Source organism: Hemitrygon akajei, chromosome 14 (genome assembly GCF_048418815.1).
Source record: "Hemitrygon akajei chromosome 14, sHemAka1.3, whole genome shotgun sequence".
NCBI lineage: Eukaryota > Metazoa > Chordata > Chondrichthyes > Myliobatiformes > Dasyatidae > Hemitrygon > Hemitrygon akajei.
The window spans coordinates 95,145,383-95,168,132 of NC_133137.1; the positions used below are offsets into that span (position 1 = coordinate 95,145,383).

The following is a 22,750-nucleotide window of genomic DNA, read 5'->3' on the forward strand; positions in this document are numbered from 1 at the left end:
TTTTTTAAACCGTTCCTCAAGAGCAAAGGATAACCATACTTAACGAGAAGAAAATTCTATGGACCTTTGTTTTAAATGACCAAAACTTAATTTTGCAGCTACCGTACGTCCCAATGATTGAGGCTACCCCTCGTAGACAAGCCTCAATACCTCCCCTGCCTTGCCCCTTTAGGATTTCACAGGTTTCAATAAAACTACCCCTCATTCTTCCAAGCTCCCACGAATACAGATTCAATGTCAGTTTTGAATGATGGAACAACTCTCTAATCCCAGGAATTGGCATAGTAAATAGCTATTAATAAATTCAATTAGTTTTTAAAAGGAAATTGTCTATTAGATACTGACACTAAAGGATTTGTAAAGAGAGCTGTTCCTATCAGGTAGTCACAGACTGAGTGATATAGTAGTTCACCAAGTCCCACCAGCCAGGGTCACTCCTTTCCACATATGATTATCCCATTTTATTAAGTTCCATTACTTTATAACTAATTATTTTCCCAGTGCATAACATAGAGGTAGATCTCGAGACCGGGATGTCCACATTGGACAACGTGGGTTTCAGGACTTCAGACAGTCATCAACTCCTCCAGATTGTACCACTCGCACACGTACTAGTTGCCATTAACAATGCCCAATTAAGTTATCAAGCCAGCATCTTTGGAAAGTGGGAAGAAACAGGAGCACGTGGGAAAGCAGAGAGGAAAAGGTGCAAAGACCACACAGCAGAGAGCCCAATGTTGTAGCTCTATTAGCTGCACCACTCAGCTGTAATGACCAACTTGAGAATGACCCTATCATTTACTGACTATAAAATTTTTAAAAATAAAGTATTTCAATACACAACATGCTATGAAACATAGTGAAAAAGTTTTAAATAAAAAAAACATCGAGTAAGTGAATTTTTAGTTCCAGTTACCTTGTTCATCGTTAAACAATTGGTTGTCTGACCAGATTTGTAAGGGTTATAAATGATGGTATCTCCATTTTGCATTCCTTTGTGAATATAGCAGATATCTCTAAATTCTTCAATTTTTTCATTTATCTGTCTCAAGGAAAACATGCAGAATGCAGAATGTTTAGGGGAGGCTGTTTTCTGGTAACCTCTATTAAACACAGCAAAGAGGACTTTATCCTGTTCAGCCAAAGTCCCATACTCTCCTGTTTCATTCATGTGCTTAACGAGATCTTTTCCAGGACTTGTGATGTAGGCAGATTGCACAAGATTAAATTCACCACACTCCAGGACCATTTCAATGTAAGAATAGTAGGAAACATCAGAAAGGCAAATACGTGATATGTAGGTTTTAGGTTCATGCTGCAATCCATCTGTTCGAGAAAAAATGAAATAAACAAACTTTTCATGTTTAAAAGAAAATCTGAAGTCATGTCGATACTGTAAATGAGAGTCTGGTTTCACAGTCGACGTATCTTGAACAAGTTCAAAAAAAACTAACAATCCCGTAGGAGAAAGCGTTCTGGTGCTAATTATTGCACTTGAATATGTTGCTTGAGATTTTCCTATAAAAATCACCTTGGATTTATTATCAGCTTCATTCATGAAGGCTATAAGTCCCACAGTTGAGTCATTACTTGCAACAAATGTAGCTTCTCCGCCGTTCACATTTTCATAAATGACTTTACTGATGTTATTCAAATGCCACAGTGAGCAAATTCCTCTGTATATACTGCCACATATTACAAGGCTGTTGTTGGTCTTGTCTATTAAAAGAAGTGTATTATAATTATCTGTCTTTACTGCAGTTTTGCAATTACTATTAATTGGTGGGACACAAGTCGGATCATCATCTTCTGGACCAGTTTTCAATTCCTCTTCCTTTTGGAGTTTGTCTGTCAACTGATAGAGGTAATTCACTGCCCCGAGGTACACTCGCCCAGTGGTGTTATCTACGGCTAAGTGGAGCAGCTTTGTGACACTGTTAAATTTATCATATCCTTCAATCCCACACTTCAAACATGTGCTCAAGACTCCAAATGCACACAACATCCAAGTCCAAGGTGACATTTCCAAAACTGAACTGCAAAAAAAAAACACAAATATAAATACACACAAATATGCACATTAATGTTTCTTTCTATTCCAAATATATAAATTGTTGTTCAAGTGTTCAATCTGCTCAAAGATACACATGTTGTCTTCATTATTGGTAAAGTCTGATAACAAATAGAATTATTTAACTGAGATTGTTTTGAGACCAGATTGTTCAGCATGTAATACAAGTAAACTGAAGGCAAGAATTGAATAAATCGGATTACTGTATCATAATTAGATCAAAAACAATTTTCATTTGATCAATCTAAAGTCCAATGATCTATTCAGTCTACATCATAAACATTATAAATATATATATTCACAGAGAGAACTACCATCTCAAACTCTATTAATTTGGATAACAGCATAAGATATAGGAGCAGAATTAGGCCATTTGGCCCATCAAGTCTGCTTCACCATTTCATCATGGCTAATCTATTTTCCCTCTCGGCCCCGATTTCCCGTCTTCTCCACTTACCCCTTCATGCCCTGGAACAATCAAGAATCTATCAATCTCTACCTTAAATATACATATAGACGTGGCCTCCTCAGCTGCCTGTGGCATTGAATTCCACAGATTCACTACTCCCTGGCTAAATAAATTTCTCCTCCTCTCCATTCTAAAACAACACCCCTCTATTCTGAGGCTGTGTCCTCTGGTCTTAGACACTCCCACCATTGGAAACATCCTCTCCACCTCCACTCCATCAAGGTCTTTCACCATTCAATAGGTTTCAATTAGGCCATCCCTCATATTTCTCAATTCCATTGAATACAGGCCCAGCGCCATCAAACTCTCTTCATATGACAAGCCTTTGAATCCTAGAATCATTTTCGTGAACCTCCTTTCAACCCACTCCAGCTTCAGCATATAATTTCTAAGACAAGGGACCCAAAACTACTCATGATACTCTAAGTGAGGCCTCACTTATTCCACATGGCTTTACACCACCTGGACAACACAAGCACCTACGTCGGGATGCTGTTCATCGACTATAGCTCAGCATTTAATACCATCATCCCCACAATCCTGATTGGGCCTCTGTACCTCCCTCTGCAATTGAATCCTCGACTTCCTAACTGGAAGACACAATCTGTGCAGATGGTGATAGCATATCCTCCCTGCTGACAATTAACACTGGCGCACCTCAGGGAAGTGTGCTTAGCCCCCTGCTCTGTTTTCTATATACACAAAACTATGTGGCAAGGCATAGCTCAAATACCATCTATAAATTTGCTGATGATATATAGATAGATAGATACTTTATTCATCCCCATGGGGAAATTCAACATTTTTTCCAATGTCCCATACACTTATTGTAGCAAAACTAATTACATACAGTACTTAACTCAGTAAAAATATGATATGCATCTAAAATCACCCTCTCAAAAAGCATTAATAATAGCTTTTAAAAAGTTCTTAAGTAGTTTACTTAAATACATTGAGTCCTAACCCCGGCACTTTAACATATCTTACTCCTGGCGGTTGAATTGTAAAGCCTAATGGCATTGGGGAGTATTGATCTCTTCATCCTGTCTGAGGAGCATTGCATCGATAGCAACCTGTCGCTGAAACTGCTTCTCTGTCTCTGGATGGTGCTATGTAGAGGATGTTCAGGGTTTTCCATAATTGACCGTAGCCTACTCAGCGCCCTTCGCTCTGCTACCGATGTTATACTCTCCAGTACTTTGCCCACGACAGAGCCCGCCTTCCTTACCAGCTTATTAAGACGTGAGGCGTCCCTCTTCTTAATGCTGCCTCCCCAACACGCCACCACAAAGAAGAGGGCGCTCTCCACAACTGACCTATAGAACATCTTCAGCATCTCACTACAAACATTGAATGACGCCAACCTTCTAAGGAAGTACAGTCGACTCTGTGCCTTCCTGCACAAGGCATCTGTGTTGGCAGTCCAGTCTAGCTTCTCGTCTAACTGTACTCCCAGATACTTGTAGGTCTTAACCTGCTCCACACATTCTCCATTAATGATCACTGGCTCCATATGAGGCCTAGATCTCCTAAAGTCCACCACCATCTCCTTGGTCTTGGTGATATTGAGACGCAACCATTGTTGGCAGAATCTCAGGTGGTGACGAGAGGGCATACAGGAGTGAGATATGCCAACTAGTGGAATGGTGCCATAGAAACAACCTGGAACTCAAAGTCAGTAAGAGGAAAGACCTGATTGTGGAATTCGGGAACGGTAAGACAAAGGAACACATACCAATCCTCATAGAGGGACCAGGAGTGGAAAGAGTGAGCAGTTTCAACTTCCTGGGTGTCAAGATCTCTGAGGACCTAACCTGGTCCCAACATATCGATATAGTTATAAAGAAGGCAAGACTGGGGCTATACTTTATTAGGAGTTTGAAGAGATTTGGCATGCCAACATCTACATAGAAACATAGAAAACCTACAGCACAATACAGGCCCTTCGGCCCACAAAGTTGTGCTGAACATGTCCCTACCCTAGAAAATACTAGGCTTACCTATAGCCCTCTATTTTTCTAAGCTCCATGTACCCATCCAAAGGTCTCTTAAAAGACCCTATCGTATCCGCCTCCACAACCTTTGCCGGCAGCCCATTCCATACACTCACCACTCTCCGAGTAAAAAAACTTACCCCTGACATCTCCTCTGTACCTACTCCCCAGCACCTTAAACCTGAGTCCTCTTGTGGCAACCATTTCAGCCCTGGGAAAAAGCCTGACTATGCACACGATCAATGCCTTTCAAGATCTTATACACCCCTATCAGGTCATCTCTCATCCTCCTTCACTCCAAGGAGAAAGGGCTGAGTTCACTCAACCTATCCTCACAAGACATGCTCCCCAATTGAGGCAACATCCTTATAAATCTCCTCCGCACCCTTTCTATGGCTTTCACATCCTTCCTGTAGTGAGATGACCAAAACTGAGCACAGTACTCCAAGTGGGGTCTGACCAGGGTCCTATATAGCTGCAACATTACCTCTTGGCTGCTAAATTCAATTCCACAATTGATGAAGGCCAATACACCATACGCCTTCTTAACCACTGAGTCAACCTGCGCAGCTGCTTTGAGCATCCTATGGACTCAGACCCCAAGATCTCTCTGATCCTCCACACTGCCAAGAGTCTTATCATTAATACTATATTCTGCCACCATATTTGACCTACCAAAATGAACCACTTCAAACTTATCTGGGTTGAACTCCATCTGCCACTTCTCAGCCTAGTTTTGCATCCTATCAATGTCCCGCTGTCACCTCTGACAGCCCTCCACACTATCCACAACACCTCCAGCCTTTGTGTCATCAGCAAACTTGCTAACACATCCCTCCACTTCCTCATCCAGGTCATTTATAAAAATCACAAAGAATAAGGGTCCCAGAACAGATCCCTGAGGCACTCCACTGGTGAATGACCTCCATGCAGAATATGACCCATCAACAACCACTCTTTGCCTTCTGTGGGCAAGTCAGTTCTGGATCCACAAAGCAATGTCCCCTCGGATCCCATGCCTCCTTACTTTCTCAATAAGCCTTGAATGGGGTACCTTATCAAATGTCTTGCTGAAATCCATATACACTACATCTACTGCTCTTCCTTCATCAATATGTTTAGTCACATACTCAAAAAATTCAATCAGGCTCGTAAGGCACGACCTGCCCTTGACAAAGCCATGCTGACAATTACTATACCTCTCCAAATGTTCATAAATTCTGCCTCTCAGGATCTTCTTCATCAACTTACCAACCACTGCGGTAAGACTCACTGGTCTTTAATTTCCTGGGCTATCTCTACTCCCTTTCTTGAATAAAGGAACAACATTTGCAACCCTCCAATCCTCCAGAACCTCTCCCATCCCCATTGATGATGCAAAGATCATCATCAGAGGCTCAGCAATCTCCTCCCTCACCTCCCATAGTAGCCTGGGGTACATTTCATCCGAGCCCGGCGACTTATCCAACTTGATGCTTTCCAAAAGCTCCAGCACATCCTCTTTCTTAACACCTACATGCCCAAGCTTTTCAGTCTGCTGCAAGTCGTCACTATTATCACCAAGATCCTTTTCCATAATGAATACTGAAGTAAAGTATTCATGAAGTACCTCTGCTATTTCCTCCGTTCCATACACACTTTCCCACTGTCACATTTGATAGGTCCTATTCTTTCACGTCTTATCCTCCTGCTCTTCACATACTTGTAGAAAGCCTTGGGGTTTTCCTGAATCCTGCCTGCCAAGGCCTTCTCATGACCCCTTCTAGTTCTCCCATTTTCCTTCTTAAGCTCCTTCCTGTTAGCCTTATAATCTTCTAGATCTCTAACATTACCTAGCTCTCTGAACCGTTTGTAAGCTTTTATTTTCTTCCTGACTAGATTTATTACAGTGGGACCTCACATGTGGGACCTTGTCAAACATATCAAGTTAAACAGTAGCATGATTAAAAGCTCCTAACATGGAATTGATAGCTGATCATCTAGTCTTTTGAAAAACGTAAGGTTCATAGGCCAGTCCTTATTATTGGGTCGAAAGTGGAGAGGGCCAGTAGCTTTAAATTCCTTGGCAACAGCGTATTAGAGGGTCTGCTCGGGGACCAGCACATAAGTGTTGTTACAAAGACACAACAGCACCTCTACTTTCTACCTACATCAGATTCAAAATGTCACCAAGAACTTTGACAAACTTCTTTAGATGCACAGTGGAGAGTATCCTGACTGGTTGCATCATGGGCTGGTATGAAAACACCAATGCCCTGGAATGTAAAAGTCCACAGAAAGTGGGGGTATGGCCCAGTCCATCACAGGCAAAGCCCTCCCCACCACTGGGTATGTTCATATGGAGTGCTGTCACGAGAAAGCAGCACCCATCCAAGTCCACCACAGAAGTTTTCGGTCCCTCACCACAAGATTCAGAATCGGTTATTACCCTACACCCATCAGGCTTTGTATCCTTTCTATTGTCTGCTTTAACTGGGGCACTAAGTTAAAACAAAACATGATTTAAATACAGTATGTGCTCTCTCCACAGAACTCAGCAATCTGGAAGGATGAAATGTTAGTGAAGCACCTCCTTCTACACTACCTAACGTTGATTAAATCCACCCCTAATTAGTTATTTCTTCTGCTTCTAAGCGATGCACGTAAAGCATTAGTGCACGATTCACACTTTTCAAGAGGGAAGAGGATAAACAGAGGAACTGATAAGGGGCAAAGTACAAAACTGTTACTGATCTGTGTGGCACCATCCCCACTGGATTGGAAGATGCAATTTTCAAAGAAGCCGTTCTCTTCCAAAGAACCAATTTGTGTTAATAAAAAACAATTCTGCAAGACTATGAGAGTGTTAAACTGCTCAGACACAATACCATAAACAAGGTAAAACCCCTCATATATAAAAGACTGTTTCGTTGCAGCACCATAAAACACAATCGGCACGTACTTTTTAAAAACAACCAGATGTCAACTGATTTTAATTTAATACACCCTTAACAGGGATTTTAAAATGTTGAATTCTGCTGATTCAGAACAAGAACCAATTTGCTCTGATACAAAAGCATCACGATTTGTTTTAGCCACTTTTCATCCTCATGACAAAAACCAGTAAGTATTTTTGGAAAAATGGCCAAAATGTCCCATGATATTAATAAAAATGTAACATAAAATCCAGCGTGAGGAACTCACTTGGCCCATTGTGCTTGAAAGAGCAGTAAATCTCACTTTTGCCTCAGTAGTGCAAATATTTTCTCTTCAAATAATTTCAATTTGAAAGTTATTATTCCACTTGCTTCCTTTCAAATTATTCGATTTTAAACACTTCTGAACATCTTTCAAATTCCTTTACTTTAAACAATGACCCTAGATAGTTAGCCTAATGCAAATTAAGTTTCTCAATTCTAGTAAAGCTACTTCATCTTCTGCGAAGCCTTAGCATAATTGCCTTATTGTACGTCTCTGAGTTGGTCCCAACACTTCAGCTGGTAATTTTCAAAAGCTTACTGTAACTTTGCTTTTGTACTCTATTGTTTGTTTTGTGCCAGGTCCTATAACATAGGCAATTGTGGTCTTTCCATTTGTCCTTGGCAAATATTTTGAAAGAAGTGATTTGCCATTGCTTTCTTCTACAGTGTCTTTACAGGATGAGTGGCTCCATACACTAATAATACTGGTCAGAAATTGTCTGCCTGGTTTCAGTGGTCACATAACCAGGACTTGTGATCTACACCAGCTGCTCATATGACCATTCATCCATCATCAAACATCCTCACCACCCAGGCCATGCTCTTTTCTCACTGCTGCCATTAAGTAGAAGGTGCAAGTCTGTCAGGACTCACACCACCTGGTTCGAGAACAGTTGCTACCCTTTAACCTTCAGGCTCTTGAACAAAAGGGGATAACTACATTCATTCTATTTCTGGTGTTCCCACTCACTTTGCCTTATTATTTCATGCTCTCTTTATTTGTTGCTACTGATTTATATTTACATTTGAACAGTTCATCATTCATTGATCCTGTTTACAGTTACTGTTCTATAAATTTGCCGGCAGGAAAAAGAATCTCAGAGCTGTACGTAGTGATGTGAATGTAGTCCAATAATAAACTTGACAGTACTTTGAACTCCTATGGCTTCACGTGACCCTCATCAGGGAGTGGAGGGTGGCTAAGCAGGTACTACACTTTGCCCAATGGTGATCTGCAGGCTAGTAATGAGAAGGAGCACCTTCCACCTTTGTTGGAGATGCATCTCCACCCAGCCACTCTGAGCCTGCTTTAAAAGCCAACATCTCACTATGCCTTCTGTGCAGGATCCCTAACCCAAGCTGCTGGGAACAGGCTTATAATTCATATGAGTTATATCAATACAGATAGGACACTTGATCCTGCAGCAACTTAAAATTGTATTATTTACTTTGTACTACCGTACTTCCTTCTTTCTACTTCAGTGCCTCATCTCACATTGTGTCCATGGTATATTTACCTATTTTAGACAGTTCACCTTCTCCAAAAGTTTGTTACATTTGAGCATTGGGTCATCTGCAAACTGGAAATTATAGCATGTGCTCAGAGGCACAAGTCAAAAAAAACTCTTACTTTATCTCTGAGCTAATTTTGTATTCATGCTGGAACCATCTCTTTAACCACCACCCCATGTCTCTAACTTTTGCAGTACTTCACCAAAGTTCTATTGGCTCACCTTCAATCAACAGCTCCAATACTCCATAGCGATTAACTTCAGCAAACAAATTTTGTCTTTCAAAAATCCATTCAAGCTGTCATATTTTTCAAGTGACGATTAATTTTGTTCTCACATGATCTCAGTTTTTATTTCATTAATGAATCTTTGTTTCTTGGGTTCATTCCCATTTCTTTGAACACATTTTTTCATTCTTAAAACTAGTCAGTTTGGAAGAAATTTGACTTAATGCTAAGGATGTTTTTGCAACTGATTTTCACTTTCATTTCAGTAATTTAACTTTGTGTTGTGTATTTAACATTTCAGTAATATTTGAGTAATTGTGTGTGTATATGTGTGTTTATGTATATATATGTATATATACATATACATAAAACTTGTTTGATTAAGCATTCATTGTTTAAATAATTATGGGTTATATGTACAAAGTACATGAAAGGCATATATCATCACGCTACATCGTATGCACGTCTTGCTAAAGCAGAAACAAAACTAAGACACGCATTTCTTTCTCTCTGTATTTTTTCCCCAATTGGTATCATGTTTTGGAGTTACAAAGCATAACAGTCATGACAAGGAAGTTTTAAGTGAACCCAAGACAATGACCCACCTGTTGAAGTGCAGTGAGACATTTGAGGGTTTTTTTTAAAAAGCACCACAACATGTGTCTCTTCAGGAGGAGGAGGACAGAGAGAGATATATATGAGTTAAACAAAAAGCAAGAAATGGTAGAATTTATGAGTTCATAAACAGTGAGTACCAGGTGATAATAATCATAAATAAAGAAGAAAGCAGAAATGGCCAGCTACATCACAAAGATAAACACATTCAATTGCACAACAGATAACTGCCTCATGTATACTGAGCAAAGTGAGCAGTATTTTGAAGCAGCCAATGAAAGCATTCCCAGTTCTACAGAGTGCTTTGGATTTAAAGGCAGTTTGTTTAAAAGTTTCACTGCTCCAACCAAATCAGTGGAAATGAGTTTTACTGATATTGTAGAAGTAATGTAGGAACATTTAGAACCAAAACCATTGTTGATTGTAGAGCATTTTTAGTTACATATGCGTAATTCATTTCAATGTACATGGCTGAATTGAAGAAGTTGTCTGTCTGGACATTGTCAGCTCAGTAATGGGCTTAATGATACACTGAGAGATCACTTAGTTTGAGAATCTTACAAGAAAGCATTCAAAGTCATATCCTAACTGAAGCACAACTTACATTTAAAAGAGCAGTTGAAATCACTGTATCAATGGAATCAACAAGGAGAGATGCAATTGAGTTACAGTCAAGAATGCGAGGGAGCATGAATAAATTGCAATCTCTAAACAGAAACTGGCCTGGCCAAACAAAATGTGTAACCATCCTGGCAGGGGCTCAGATACAACAGACCAAAGCAGGTTTAAAGGTAAAACACAGGAAATGCAACAAAGTAGGTCATGTACAAAGAGTACATGCCCAATAGTAACAGGGATATCGAAGAGCAGATAGGGAAACGGATCCTGGAAAGGTGTAATAATAACAGAGTTGTCATGATAAGAGATTTTAATTTCCCAAATATTGACTGGCATCTCCCTACAGCAAGGGGTTTAGATGGGGTGGAGTTTCTAAGGTGTGTTCAGGAAGGTTCCTTGACACAATAGGTAGATAAGCCTACATGAAGAGAGGCTGTACTTGATTTGGTATAGGGAAATGAACCTGGTAAAGTGTCAGATCTCTCAGTGGGAGAGCATTTTGGAGATAGTAATCATAATTCTATCTCCTTTACAAAAGCATTGAAGAGAGATAGGAACATACAAGTTAGAAAAGTGTTTAATTGGAGTAAGGGGAATTATAAGGCTATCAGGCAGGAAATTGGAAGCTTAAATTGGAAACAGATGTTCTCAGGGAAAGCTATGGAAGAAATGTGGCAAATGTTCAGGGAATATTTGTGTGGAGTTCTGCACAGGTATGTTCCAATGAGACAGGGAAGTTATGGTAGGGTACAGGAACCATAGTGTCAAAGGCTGTAATAAATCTAGTCAAGAAGAAGGCTTACAAAAGGTTCAGAGAGCTAGGTAATGTTAGAGATCTAGAAGACTATAAATCCACTAGGAAGGAGCTTAAGAATGAAATTAGGAGAGCCAGAAAGGGCCATGAGAAGAGCAGGAGGTTCAGACATGAAAGAATAGGACCTATCAAGTGTGACAGTGGGGAAGTGTGTATGGAACCAGAGGAAATAGCAGAGGTACTTAACGAATATTTTGCTTCAGTATTCACGATGGAAAAGGCTCTTGGTGATAACAGTGACGAGCTGTAGCAGACTGAAAAGCTTGAGCATGTAGATATTAAGGAAGAGGATGTGTTGGAGCTTTTGGAAAGCATCAAGTTGGATAAGTCGCCAGGACTGGATGAAATGTACCCCAGGCTACTGTGGGAGGTGAGGGAGGAGATTGCTGAGCCTCTGGCGATGATCTTTGCATCATCAATGGGGACGGTAGAGGTTCCAGAGGATTGGAGGTTTGTGGATGCTGTTCCTTTATTCAAGAAAGGGAGTAGAGATAGCTCGTGAAATTATAGTCCGGTGAGTTGATAAGTTGATGGAGAAGATCCTGAGAGCCAGGATTTATGAACATTTGAAGAGGTGTAATATGATTTGGAATGGTCAGCATGGCTTTGTCAAGGGCAGGATATGCCTTATGAGCCTGATTGAATTTTCTGAGGATGTGACTAAACACATTGATGAAGGAAGAGCAGTGGATACAGTGTATATGGATTTCAGTAAGACATTTGATAAGGTATCCCATGCAAGGCTTATTGAGAAAGTAAGGAGGCATGGGATCCAAGGGGACATTGCTTTGTGGATCCAGAACTGGCTTGCCCACAGAAGGCAAAGAATGGTTGTAGACGGGTAACATTCTGCATGGAGGTCGGTCACCAGTGGTGTGCCTCAGGGATCTGTTCTGGGGACCCTTACTCTTCGTGATTTTTATAAATGACCTGGATGAGGAAGTGGAGGGATGGGTTAGTAAGTTTGCTGATGACACAAAGGCTGGAGGTGTTGTGGATAGTGTGGAGGGCTGTCAGAGGTTACAGCGGGGACACTGATAGGATGCAAAACTGGGCTGAGAAGTGGCAGATGGAGTTCAACCCAGATAAGTGTGAAGTGGTTCATTTTGGTAGGTTAAATATGATGACAGAATGTAGTATTAACGATAAGACTTTTGGCAGTGTGGAGGATCAGAGGGATCTTGGGGTCCAAGTCCATAAGACGCTCAAAGCAGCTGCGCAGGTTGACTCAGTGGTTAAGAAGGCGTATGGTGTATTGGCCTTCATCAATCTTGGGATTGAGTTTAGGAGCCGAGATGTAATGTTGTAGCTATATAGGACCCCGATCAGACCCCACTTGGGAGTACTGTGCTCAGTTCTGGTCACCTCACTACAGGAAGGATGTGGAAGCCATAGAAAGGGTGCAGAGGAGATTTACAAGGATGTTGCCTAGATTGGGGAGCATGCCTTATGAGAATAGGTTGAGTGAACTCGGCCTTTTCTCCTTGGAGCGACAATGGATAAGAGGTGACCTGATAGAGGTGTATAAGATGATGAGAGGCATTGATCATGTGGATAGTCAGAGGCTTTTTCCCAGGGCTGAAGTGGTTGCCACAAGAGGACACAGGTTTAAGGTGCTTGGGAGTAGGTACAGAGGAGATGTCAGGGTAAGTTTTTTACTCAGAGAGTGGTGAGTGCGTGGAATGGGCTGCCAGCAATGGTGGTGGAGGTGGTTATGATAGGGTCTTTTAAGAGATTCTTGGATAGGTACATGGAGCTTAGAAAAGTAGAGCATTTCAAAGATACGGAACTGAAGTCTGCAGGTATCAAGCTAAGAACTTCTACTGGAGAAAAGATAACTCCTGTGGGAATGACATTTGTGAGAGTGAAATACAACAACCAACAAGCCTGTATGTGGTAAAAATGGAGGGCCTGCTTTGCGGGGTCACAACTGGCTGAGACAACTACAACTCGATTGGAGACCTATCCAATATTTGCATAACACATCACCTATAATAGTCAACTGAAAGTGAATTAAGAAAGGTACTGGATGATGCCACAGCAATGTTCAATGATGGCATCAGAAAACTCAAAAATATCAAGGGTGAAACAGTGTTAAATGGAAACACCACTATCAAGTTTTACACTCTGCCAAAAAGCAATGGACCAGGCTCTGCAAGGCTGCCCAGACTCTCAGTGCTACCTGGATTGACATCATTGTTACCAGAAAGGCTTTCCAAAAGGTGCAGGAAATGGTGATGGCATAGATTGTACTTGCACATTACACACACGCACAGTATATATATTCCCATATGCAACCCTGAAATTTGTTTTTTTGCAAGCATACTCAATAAATCCATAGTGGAATAATAACCACAGGAGAACCAATGAAAGCTCACACAAACTTGGGCATTGAACCTGTGTATGCAAAAGTCAAAAGAAATAATAGTAATAAATAAATAAGCAATAAATATAGAGAACATGAGATGAAGAGTCCTTGAATGTGAATGACCTTTTGTCTCCTCCATCTTCCTGCAATAATCCCATTTCTTAAGTTCTCACGTTGCGTGCTAAAATTTAATGGCATGTCCTGATAATGGTGGCTTGAGTATAGAGCTCCAAAGATTCACTATTTTCCAGTTAAAAAGATTCCTGAGCCTCCTTCCTAAGAATGTGATACATCAGTTTTAGATCCTTCAGCCAGATGAAATCCCCTTGCAGCATCTAATCAGTCTAGCCGCTTGTTCGCTGTTGTTTCATGTAACAGCTTCCCAGATGGTGAGACACGATAATGGTCAAGTTATTAGACTTGAAGCTAACAGCAAGGATTATTGGGCTGTAGATACGAGTTCAAATCCTACAACAGCAGATGGAGACTTTAAATTCAAATAATTAAATGAGTGAATACTGAATGAAAAGTTAGTTTGGTAATTGCAGAATTGTCAGAGTTTCATTAAAATCCCAGCCCACAAACTGCTTCAATTATGAAATCTGTTACACAGAACATAGCAATCTACAGCACATTACAGGCCTTCCAGCCCACAATGTTGTGCCAACCATGTAACCCACTCTAGAAACTGTTTAATATTTCCCTACTGCATAACTCTCTGTTATCCTTAACCATGTGACTTCAAAAAAAGGGGAAAGGGAACAAGAGGACTGGAACAGGAAAGTGATAGTAGAGGGAGGAAAATCACACACAGAATCATCCCAACATAATCTTTGGCCCTCCAGAATCCTGCATCATTGTACAGGAATTTGGGCTGCCGATTCAAACTTTGTCATACGAAATGAGCGCCACAGGAATGTGTAGCAGTTAGTGCAATGCTGTTCCAGCTTGGGGCATCAAAGATTGGAGTTCAGTTCTGGTGCAGTCTGTAAGGAGTTTGTACGTTCCCCAGTGAATGCGTGGGTTTCCTCCGGTTGCTCTGGCTTAGACCACAAACCCATAAGACATGGGAGCAGAATTAGGCCATCTGGCCCATCGAGTCTGCTCCGCCATTCAATCACGGCTGATCCTTTTTTTCTATCTCCTCCTCAACCCCAGTTCCTGGTCATCTCCCCGTAACCTTTGATGCCAAGCTCAATCAAGAACCTACCAACCTGGCCTCCACAGCTGCATGTGGCAACAAATTCACCACCCTTTAGCTAAAGAAATTTCTCCGCATCTCTGTTTTGAAAGGGCGCCTCTCTATCCTGAGGCTATGCCTTCTTGTCCTCGACTCTCCCACCATGAGAAACATCCTTTCCACATCTACTCTGTCTAGGCCTTTCAACATTCAATAGGCTTCAATGAGATCCCCCCTCATCCTTCTGAATTCCAGCGAGTACAGACCCAGAGCCATTAAACATTCCTCGTATGATGACCATTTCATTCCTGGAATCATCCTTGTGAACCTCCTCTGGACCCTCTCCAATGCCAGCACATCTAGACCTCTTGAAATGAATGCTAACATGGCATTTGCCTTCCTCACCTGCAAGTTAACCTTCAGGATGTTCTGCACAAGGACTCTCAAGTCCCTCTGTATCTCAGATTCCTAGATTTTCTTCCCATTTAGAAAATAGTCAGCACATTTATTTCTACTACCAAAGTGCATGACCATGCATTTTCCAACACTGTATTTCATTTGCCTCTTTCTTGCCCATTCTCCTAATCTGTCTAAGTCCTTCTGCATCCTATTTGTTTCCTCAACACTACTTGCCCCTCCACCAATCTTCATATCATCTGCAAACTTGGCAACAAAGCCATCAATTCCATCATTTAAATTATTTATATGCAGCATAAAAAGAAGCGGTCCCAACACTGAGCCCTGCGGAAGACCACTAGCCACTGGCAGCTAACCAGAAAAGGATCCTTTTATTCCCACTCGCTGCCTCCTACCAATCAGCCAATGGTCTAACCATGTTAGTAACTTTCCTGTAATACCATGGGCTCTTAATTCGGTAAGCAACTTCATGTGTGGCACCTTGTCAAAGGCCGCCTAAAAGTCCAAATATACAACATTCACTACGTCCGCTTTATCTATCCTACTTGTAATCTCCTCAAAGAATTCTAACAGGTTTGTCAGGCAGGATTTTCCCTGAAGGAAACCATGCTGACTTTGTACTATCTTATCCTCTATCACCTCATCCTTAACAATTGACTCCAACATCTTCCCAAGCACTGAGGTCAGGCTATCTGGTCTATAAGTTCCTTCCTGCTGCCTTCCTCCTTTCTTAAAGAGTGGAGTAACATTTGTAGTTTTCCAGTCCTCTGGCACCATGCCGGAAGTCCAATGATTTTTGAAAGATCATTTCTAATGCCATCACAACCTTTAACGCTACCTCTTTCAGAACCCTAGGGTACAGTTCCTCTGGTCTGGGTGACTTATGTACCTTTAGGTCTTTCCGCTTTTTGAGCACCTTCTCCCTTGCAACAGTAACTGCACCCACTTCTCTTCCTTCACATACTACAAAATCAGACATACTGCCAGTGTTTTCCACACTGAAGACTGATGCAAAATACTCAGTTAGTTCATCAGCTATCTTCTTGTCCCCCGTTATTATTTCTCCTGCCTCATTTTCTAGAGGTCCTATATCCACTCTCATTTCTCTTTTATTTTTTTACATATACTTGAAAAAACTTTTATTATCCACTTTGATATTTTTTGCTAGCTTGCTTTCATATTTCATCTTCTCCCTTCTAATGATTTTTTAAGATGCTTTCTGTAGGTTTTAAAAAACTTCCCAATCCTCTATCTTCCCACTAATTTTTGCTTTGCTGTATGTCCTTTCTTTTGCTTTTAAAATAGCTTTGACTGCCCTTGTCAGCCATGGTTGTACTATTTTACCATTTGAGTATTTCTTCATTTTTGGAATACGTATCTCCTGCACCTTCCCCTCTTTTTTCCAGAAACACACACACCATTGTCGCTCCACTGACATCCCTGCCAGCAGCTCCTTCCAATTTACTTTGGCCAACTCCTCTCTCATTCCACTGTAATTTCCCTTACTCCACTGAAATTCTGCTACATCAGACTTTGTTTTCTCCCTATCAAATTTCAAGTTGAACACAACCATATTGTGATCACTGGTTCTTAAGGGTTCTTTTACCTTGAGCTCCCTAATTGTCTCTGGTTCGGTATAACACTCAATCCAGTATAGCTGATCCCCTATTAGGCTCAATGACAAACTGCTCTAAAAACCTATCTCTTAGGGATTCAACAAACTCACTCTCTTGAGATCCATTACCAACCCGATTTTCCCAGTTGAACGGCATGTTAAAATCTCCCATGACTACTATAACATTGCCCTTTTGACTTGCCTTTTCTATTTCCTGTTGCAACCTGTGGTCTTTCTCCCAGCCACTGTTGGGAGGCCTGTAGAACTGCCATCTACGTCCTTTTACCCTTGCAGTTTCTTAACTCAACCCACAAGGATACAACTTCCAATCTTATGTCACAAATTTCTACTGATTTGATGCCATTCTTTACCAGTAGAGCCACACCATCCCCTCTACCTACCTTCCCAGCCCTCTGATGCAATGTGTAACCTTGGACATTCAGCTCCCAACAACAACCATCCTTCAGCCATGATTCAGTGATGGCCTGGTGATTGCCAGTGATACCTGGCAATCTGTAATATTGCAACAAGTTCATCCACCTTATTTCTTATACTACGTGCATTTAGATAAAACACCTTGAGTGCTGTATTTGCTGTCCTTTCTGACTCTGCATCCCTAATGATTTGATACTCAGCCTGTTGGCTGGAACTAAGTCCCATCACCTGCCTGCCCTTTCTGAGAATCTGACTGCACACTCTCTTTACCTTTCGACCATCCGTCCTATACCGAGTTCCTTCACTCCAGTTCCCACACCCCTGGCAAGTTAGTTTAAACCTTCCCCAACAGCTCTAACAAACCTGCCCGCGAGAATATTTGTCCCCCTTGGGTTCCAGTGCAACCTGTTACTTTTGAACAGGTCATATACCTTGCCCAAAAAAAGATCCCAATTATCCAAGAACCTGAAGCCCTGCCCCAGCATCTCAGCCACAATTTATCTGACAAATCACCCTGTTTCTATCCTCACTGGCTCATGGTACAGGGAGCAATCCAGAAATTACTATCCGGGAGGTCCTGCTTCTCAGCTTTCTACCTAGCTCTCTAAATTCTCTTTTCAGGACCTCATTGTTTTTCCTTCCTATGCCATTGGTAGCAAAATGTACCAAGACATCTGGCTGCTGCCCCTCCCTCTCCAAAATGTTGTGGATGCGATCTGAGACATCCCTGACCCTGACACCTGGGAGGCAACACACCATCCGGGTGCCCCGTTCACATCCACAGAATCTCCTGTCTGTTCCCCTCACTGTCGAGTCCCCTAACACTACCGCTCTCCTCGTCTTTCTCTTTCGCTTCTGCACTACGGACTCATGCTCAGTGCCTATGCCACAGCGACTGGGTTATTCTCCTGGGAGGTCATCCCCAACAAAAGTATCCAAAGTGCTTTACTTGTTTTTGAGAGGAATGGCCACGGGGTGGTCTGTTCTAAATGCCTACTCACATTTCCATTTCTCCTGACGGTCACCCAGCTACTCACCTCCTGCAACTTCAGGGTGACTGCTTCCCTGTAACTTTGATCAGTGATATCCTCACTCTCCCGTACAAGCCGAAGGTCATCCAGCTGCTGCTCCAGATCCCTAACACGGTCTTCAAGGAGCTGCAGCCGGATGTACTTCACGCAGGTGTAGTTCCCTGGGAGATCCTGGGACTCCCAGTTCTCCAACATCTGGCACGAAGAGCACACCACAACAATTTAAATGGTAGAGTAAGAGAGGGGGATGAAAACCTAAAAGGAAACCTAACAGACGTTTTACACAGAGCCGAAGCCTGGTTTGAGCCAAAGCCAGTCGCTTCTACTCTGGCCACTGGCCTACACCCAACCATGGCTGCTCTGCTTATCCCTCTATACCTTTATTTAGTTCGTAGAGCTCTGTCAACGTCACTGAGAGGCCACATACAATGGACAAATGCTCTCGAAGCTCCCTTTTTAAATAGCTGCCGCCGACCTGCGAGAAGCCCCTCTTGTTAGAGTTCTGTTGATGCCATTGATAGGCTTCCTCCCCCATTCCAAAGATGTATTGGTTAGCTGGTAAATTTGTCACTGTAAATTATCCTGCAATTAGTTTGGGGTTAAATTTGTGGGTTACTGGGTGTTGTGGCCCGTTGGGCTGGAAGTGTCTATTCCACGCTATGTCTCTAAATAAATAAATCTACAATACTGCATCAGTAAAGTGTGAATTGAGAAAAACACGAACATCTGTTCTCTTTAATACTACCCCCCGCCTGGCAAAATGTCAAAGTCGATATGAAACTAAATATCCAAAATTACTCACTTCATTGAAAGTGAGTGGAAGGGCAAACAAAATCACTGTTTTAAATTAAAAGCCTTTAATTTTGGTAATTTTACTTTCATATTTGTATTAATTTCAATGGTGTTTATTTCATGTGTGAACCAAGCTGCAATTAAGCAAAGTTTCTTGATCTTGCAATCAATCCAATGCAATTACCTATTGTGTAACTGGAGCTTTTTTTAAAAAAAATGTAAATAAACGTGCTTTTATCCTTTGTCTCATGATCTGTATGCTTTAGCTAATTGTAGGATGAAAGTGAAATACAATTATGGAATTTCATATCTCATGTTGATGAGCTTCAAAAGGGAGAGGTCAAAGATCAATTTCATCCTCTATTGGGAAGATGCTGCTGCGTTTCCAAGGAGATATAGAACTGATGCTTTATCTTTTTGTTCAAGTGGATATAAGAAAACTTCTATTCATAAAGAATCCCTCAGATTCAATCAGAAAAGGATTAATAGATGTTACATCTCATTTGCTTTTTGATGGATCTTACTATGTGAAACTGATTGCTACACTTGCCATTATAAGCAGTAGGCAGACTTCCAATGTAATTCTTCAGAAAAGGCTTTGGAATATTCAAAAGTGTGTTTAATGCTTAATTAATTGAAGTGTTACACAAGGATAAGAAAACTGATTAGATATTGAATGTATTAGGAATATGAGAGAACACTGAGAAACAAAAGATGTTGGCAGCTTTATATTATTACAAACATGAAACTCATTTTGAGATTTGACTGAATTTTTTCTTTCAATAGGAAAATGAACAGATTCTGTGCAAACAAGTTGTAGCAAAACAAGATACCCTCTAGACAACACTTCAAATTGGAATTGTTGCCATAGAAAGCTATAAACCAAATTTCCAAGTGGTTATAAATTTCTGTTACAGATCTCATCCCTTTCCTCATGTATATCAGCTGTTACTTGGTAATAGAGCCAAGTCATTATAATACCTTTGTACCCAATTTGTACAAATAACACCTTTGTACCCAATTTCTCTCTCTTTCAAAAAGCAATCACCATTTCCATTCACGCTTTTTAAAAATCACATGGTGTGACTATCACCATTTTTCTCCATTCACACCAAATAGCTGCCATGAATCATCTAGTCTGACCCGCTGATTAACAACTTATCCTGATATATGTCCCTCGAAATAACAGACAAAAATAATGGCTTGTATTGATTCTCACATTAATAGATCTTGATTCAACAGACACCAATTGAAGCAAGTCTCAGCAGTGGCTTGGTGATTCAATTTCATCTCTGGAGAAGAAAACTCCAGCTCCGCTCCAGAGCTTTTGGCACCCAGGTTTTGGCTGACTTTTCAGTGTGGTACTGACAGATGCTATAATGTCAGAGCAAGGCCTTACATGGAGGCCAAGACGGTTCTCTCATACTTTGATACAAAGGGACGGCAGCCCGAGCTGTTCATCCACGATGAGACTATTCGAGTGCAGCCTCTTGGGTGCACTGGAATTACTAGTCACATATGGTTCCAGATCATAGTCAAGTCATTGTGGCTGCGACGTGGTGCCCAATTATTCCAAGGGGTACACGTAGAATATTCTATGAATGGCAACAGGACAATTATAACCCAGTCATGACCAACATTTAACATTTAATCAACATTTCTAAAACAGATCATCTGCCCATTATAACAATGTTTTTCTCTAAATGTGTTTGCTGTAATTAGCCTGCTACTCTTTAAGGAAACTTCCTGAGCATAAAATGGCTGCCATATTTCCAACAATACAACAATGCTGGTACATCGGGAGATCAGAATAACAGGCCAGCACACAGTCAGTGTTGATTGGAAATAACATCTCCTTCTCACTAGCGGGCACACCTCAAGGATGCAAGCTCAGCCCACTGCTCTGCTCTACACTTTATGACTCTGTCGCCAGGCACAGCTCAAATGCTATTTACAAATTCACCAACAACACAACTGCTGTTGACAGAATCTCAGCTGGGGACGAGAAGGTGTACAGGAGTAAGATAGATCGACTGGTTGAGTGATGTCGCTACAATAACCTTGCACTCAAGTCATTAAGACCAAGGAATTGATTGTGGACCTCAGGAAGGGAAAGTTAGGAGGACACACACCATTCCTTGTTCAGGATTTAGAGTGGAAAGGGCGAGCAGTTTAAACTTCCTGGGTGTCAACACATCAGAGGATCGAGACTGGGCCAAAAATATTAATGCAGTTACAAAGAAGGCATGGCAGTGGCTATACTATTGGGGATTTAAGGAGATCTAGTTTGTCCCCCAAGACAATTTCTATAATGCATGGTGGAGAGTGTTCTGACGGGTTGCATCACTGCCTCATATGGAGCTCGTAAGGAGGGGGGGAGGGAGTGAGAAATTGAAGAAGAGAGAAGGGGGAAAGGGGAAAATTGACCAGAAGTTAGAGAAAACAATGTTCATGCTCTCCAGTCGGAAGCTACCTGGACAGAATGAGGTGATGCTCCTCCAACCCAAGGGTGGTCTCATTATGACAGTGGGGCAGGCCATGAACCAACACGGCAGAGTGGGAATGGGGATTGAATATGGTTGGCCACCAGGAAATCCTGACTTCTGCAGTTGATGGAAAGGGGCTCGACAAAGTGGTCCTCCAATCTACAATGGGTCTCACCAATGTAGAGGAGGCTGCCTCACCTGGAAGAACAAAGGTGAGTGAGGAGGTGAATGAGGTGTAGCACTTCTTCCACTTGCAGAGACAAGTGCCAGGAGGGAGATCAGTGGGGAAGGATGAATGGACAAGGGAATCACAGAGGGCAAGATCCCAGCAGAAAGTGGAGAGATGGGTGGGGGGGGGGGGGGGAGGGAGTTAAAGATGTATCTGGTGGTGGAGTTCCACTGAAAATGGCAGAAGTTGTGGAAGATGAAGTGCTAGATGTAGAGCTCATGGGGTGGAAGGTGAGGAGAAAAGGAACTCTATCCCTGTTAAGGCGCTGGGAAGATGGGGAGAGGGGGATGTCCGGGAAACGAAGGAGATGCAGGTGAGGGCAGCATCACTGGTGGAGGAAGGGAGGCATCAGTCCCTGAAGGAGGGCAACAGCTCTGAAAGCCTCATCCTGGGATAGAGATGCGGTGGAGACGAAGCAGCCTTGGAAGTCAGTAGTTTTATGAAAGATGTCAGTAGTCAAGGTATGTGGGCACACATTCAGTGGTGCAGCAGTAGGCAGAAACAATGTACTTGGACAGTTAGGTTTGTGGATCTTGGGGTGGAGGTTAAAAGTAAGGTTGGTGGCAGTGGAGGGCAGATCTCCAGAGTTGATGAGGTTGGTGATGGTGCCAGGGACCTCAAACATCCTGATGGTCCTGAGTGGGAACCTCAAGTAAGAGGAGGCATCCGAGAGCTGCCAACTGTGCTCAGCAAGGTGGAGGTCATTCTGCCAGACTATGACAGCACCCCCTACGTCTGCATATCCAATGGTGAGCTTGGGACTGCTATGGACAGAGTGGAGGGCAGTGCATTCGGACGGGGTAAGGTTCAAAGAGGAGGGAGGAGTACTGAAGTTGAAACCGTTGCTATCTTGTCAGCAGTTACAGATGAAAAGATCCAGAGCAGGCAGAAAGCCAGGGTGGAGTGTCTAAGAGGAGG

The 22,750-nt window shown here is 41.9% G+C and overlaps 1 protein-coding gene across 6 annotated transcripts in view; it reads right to left on the reverse strand.

Moving 5' to 3' along the window:
* Positions 1-22,750, reverse strand: part of LOC140738810 (plexin-B2-like) — a 242,601-nt gene that overhangs the window by 95,890 nt on the left and 123,961 nt on the right. For all 6 annotated transcript variants that reach the window (XM_073066680.1, XM_073066682.1, XM_073066679.1 and 3 more), the window contains one exon: positions 917-2,036. In XM_073066680.1, coding sequence (XP_072922781.1) covers positions 917-2,023 — 1,107 coding nt within the window. In that variant the 5' untranslated portion in view covers positions 2,024-2,036. The remainder of the gene's footprint in view (positions 1-916; positions 2,037-22,750) is intronic.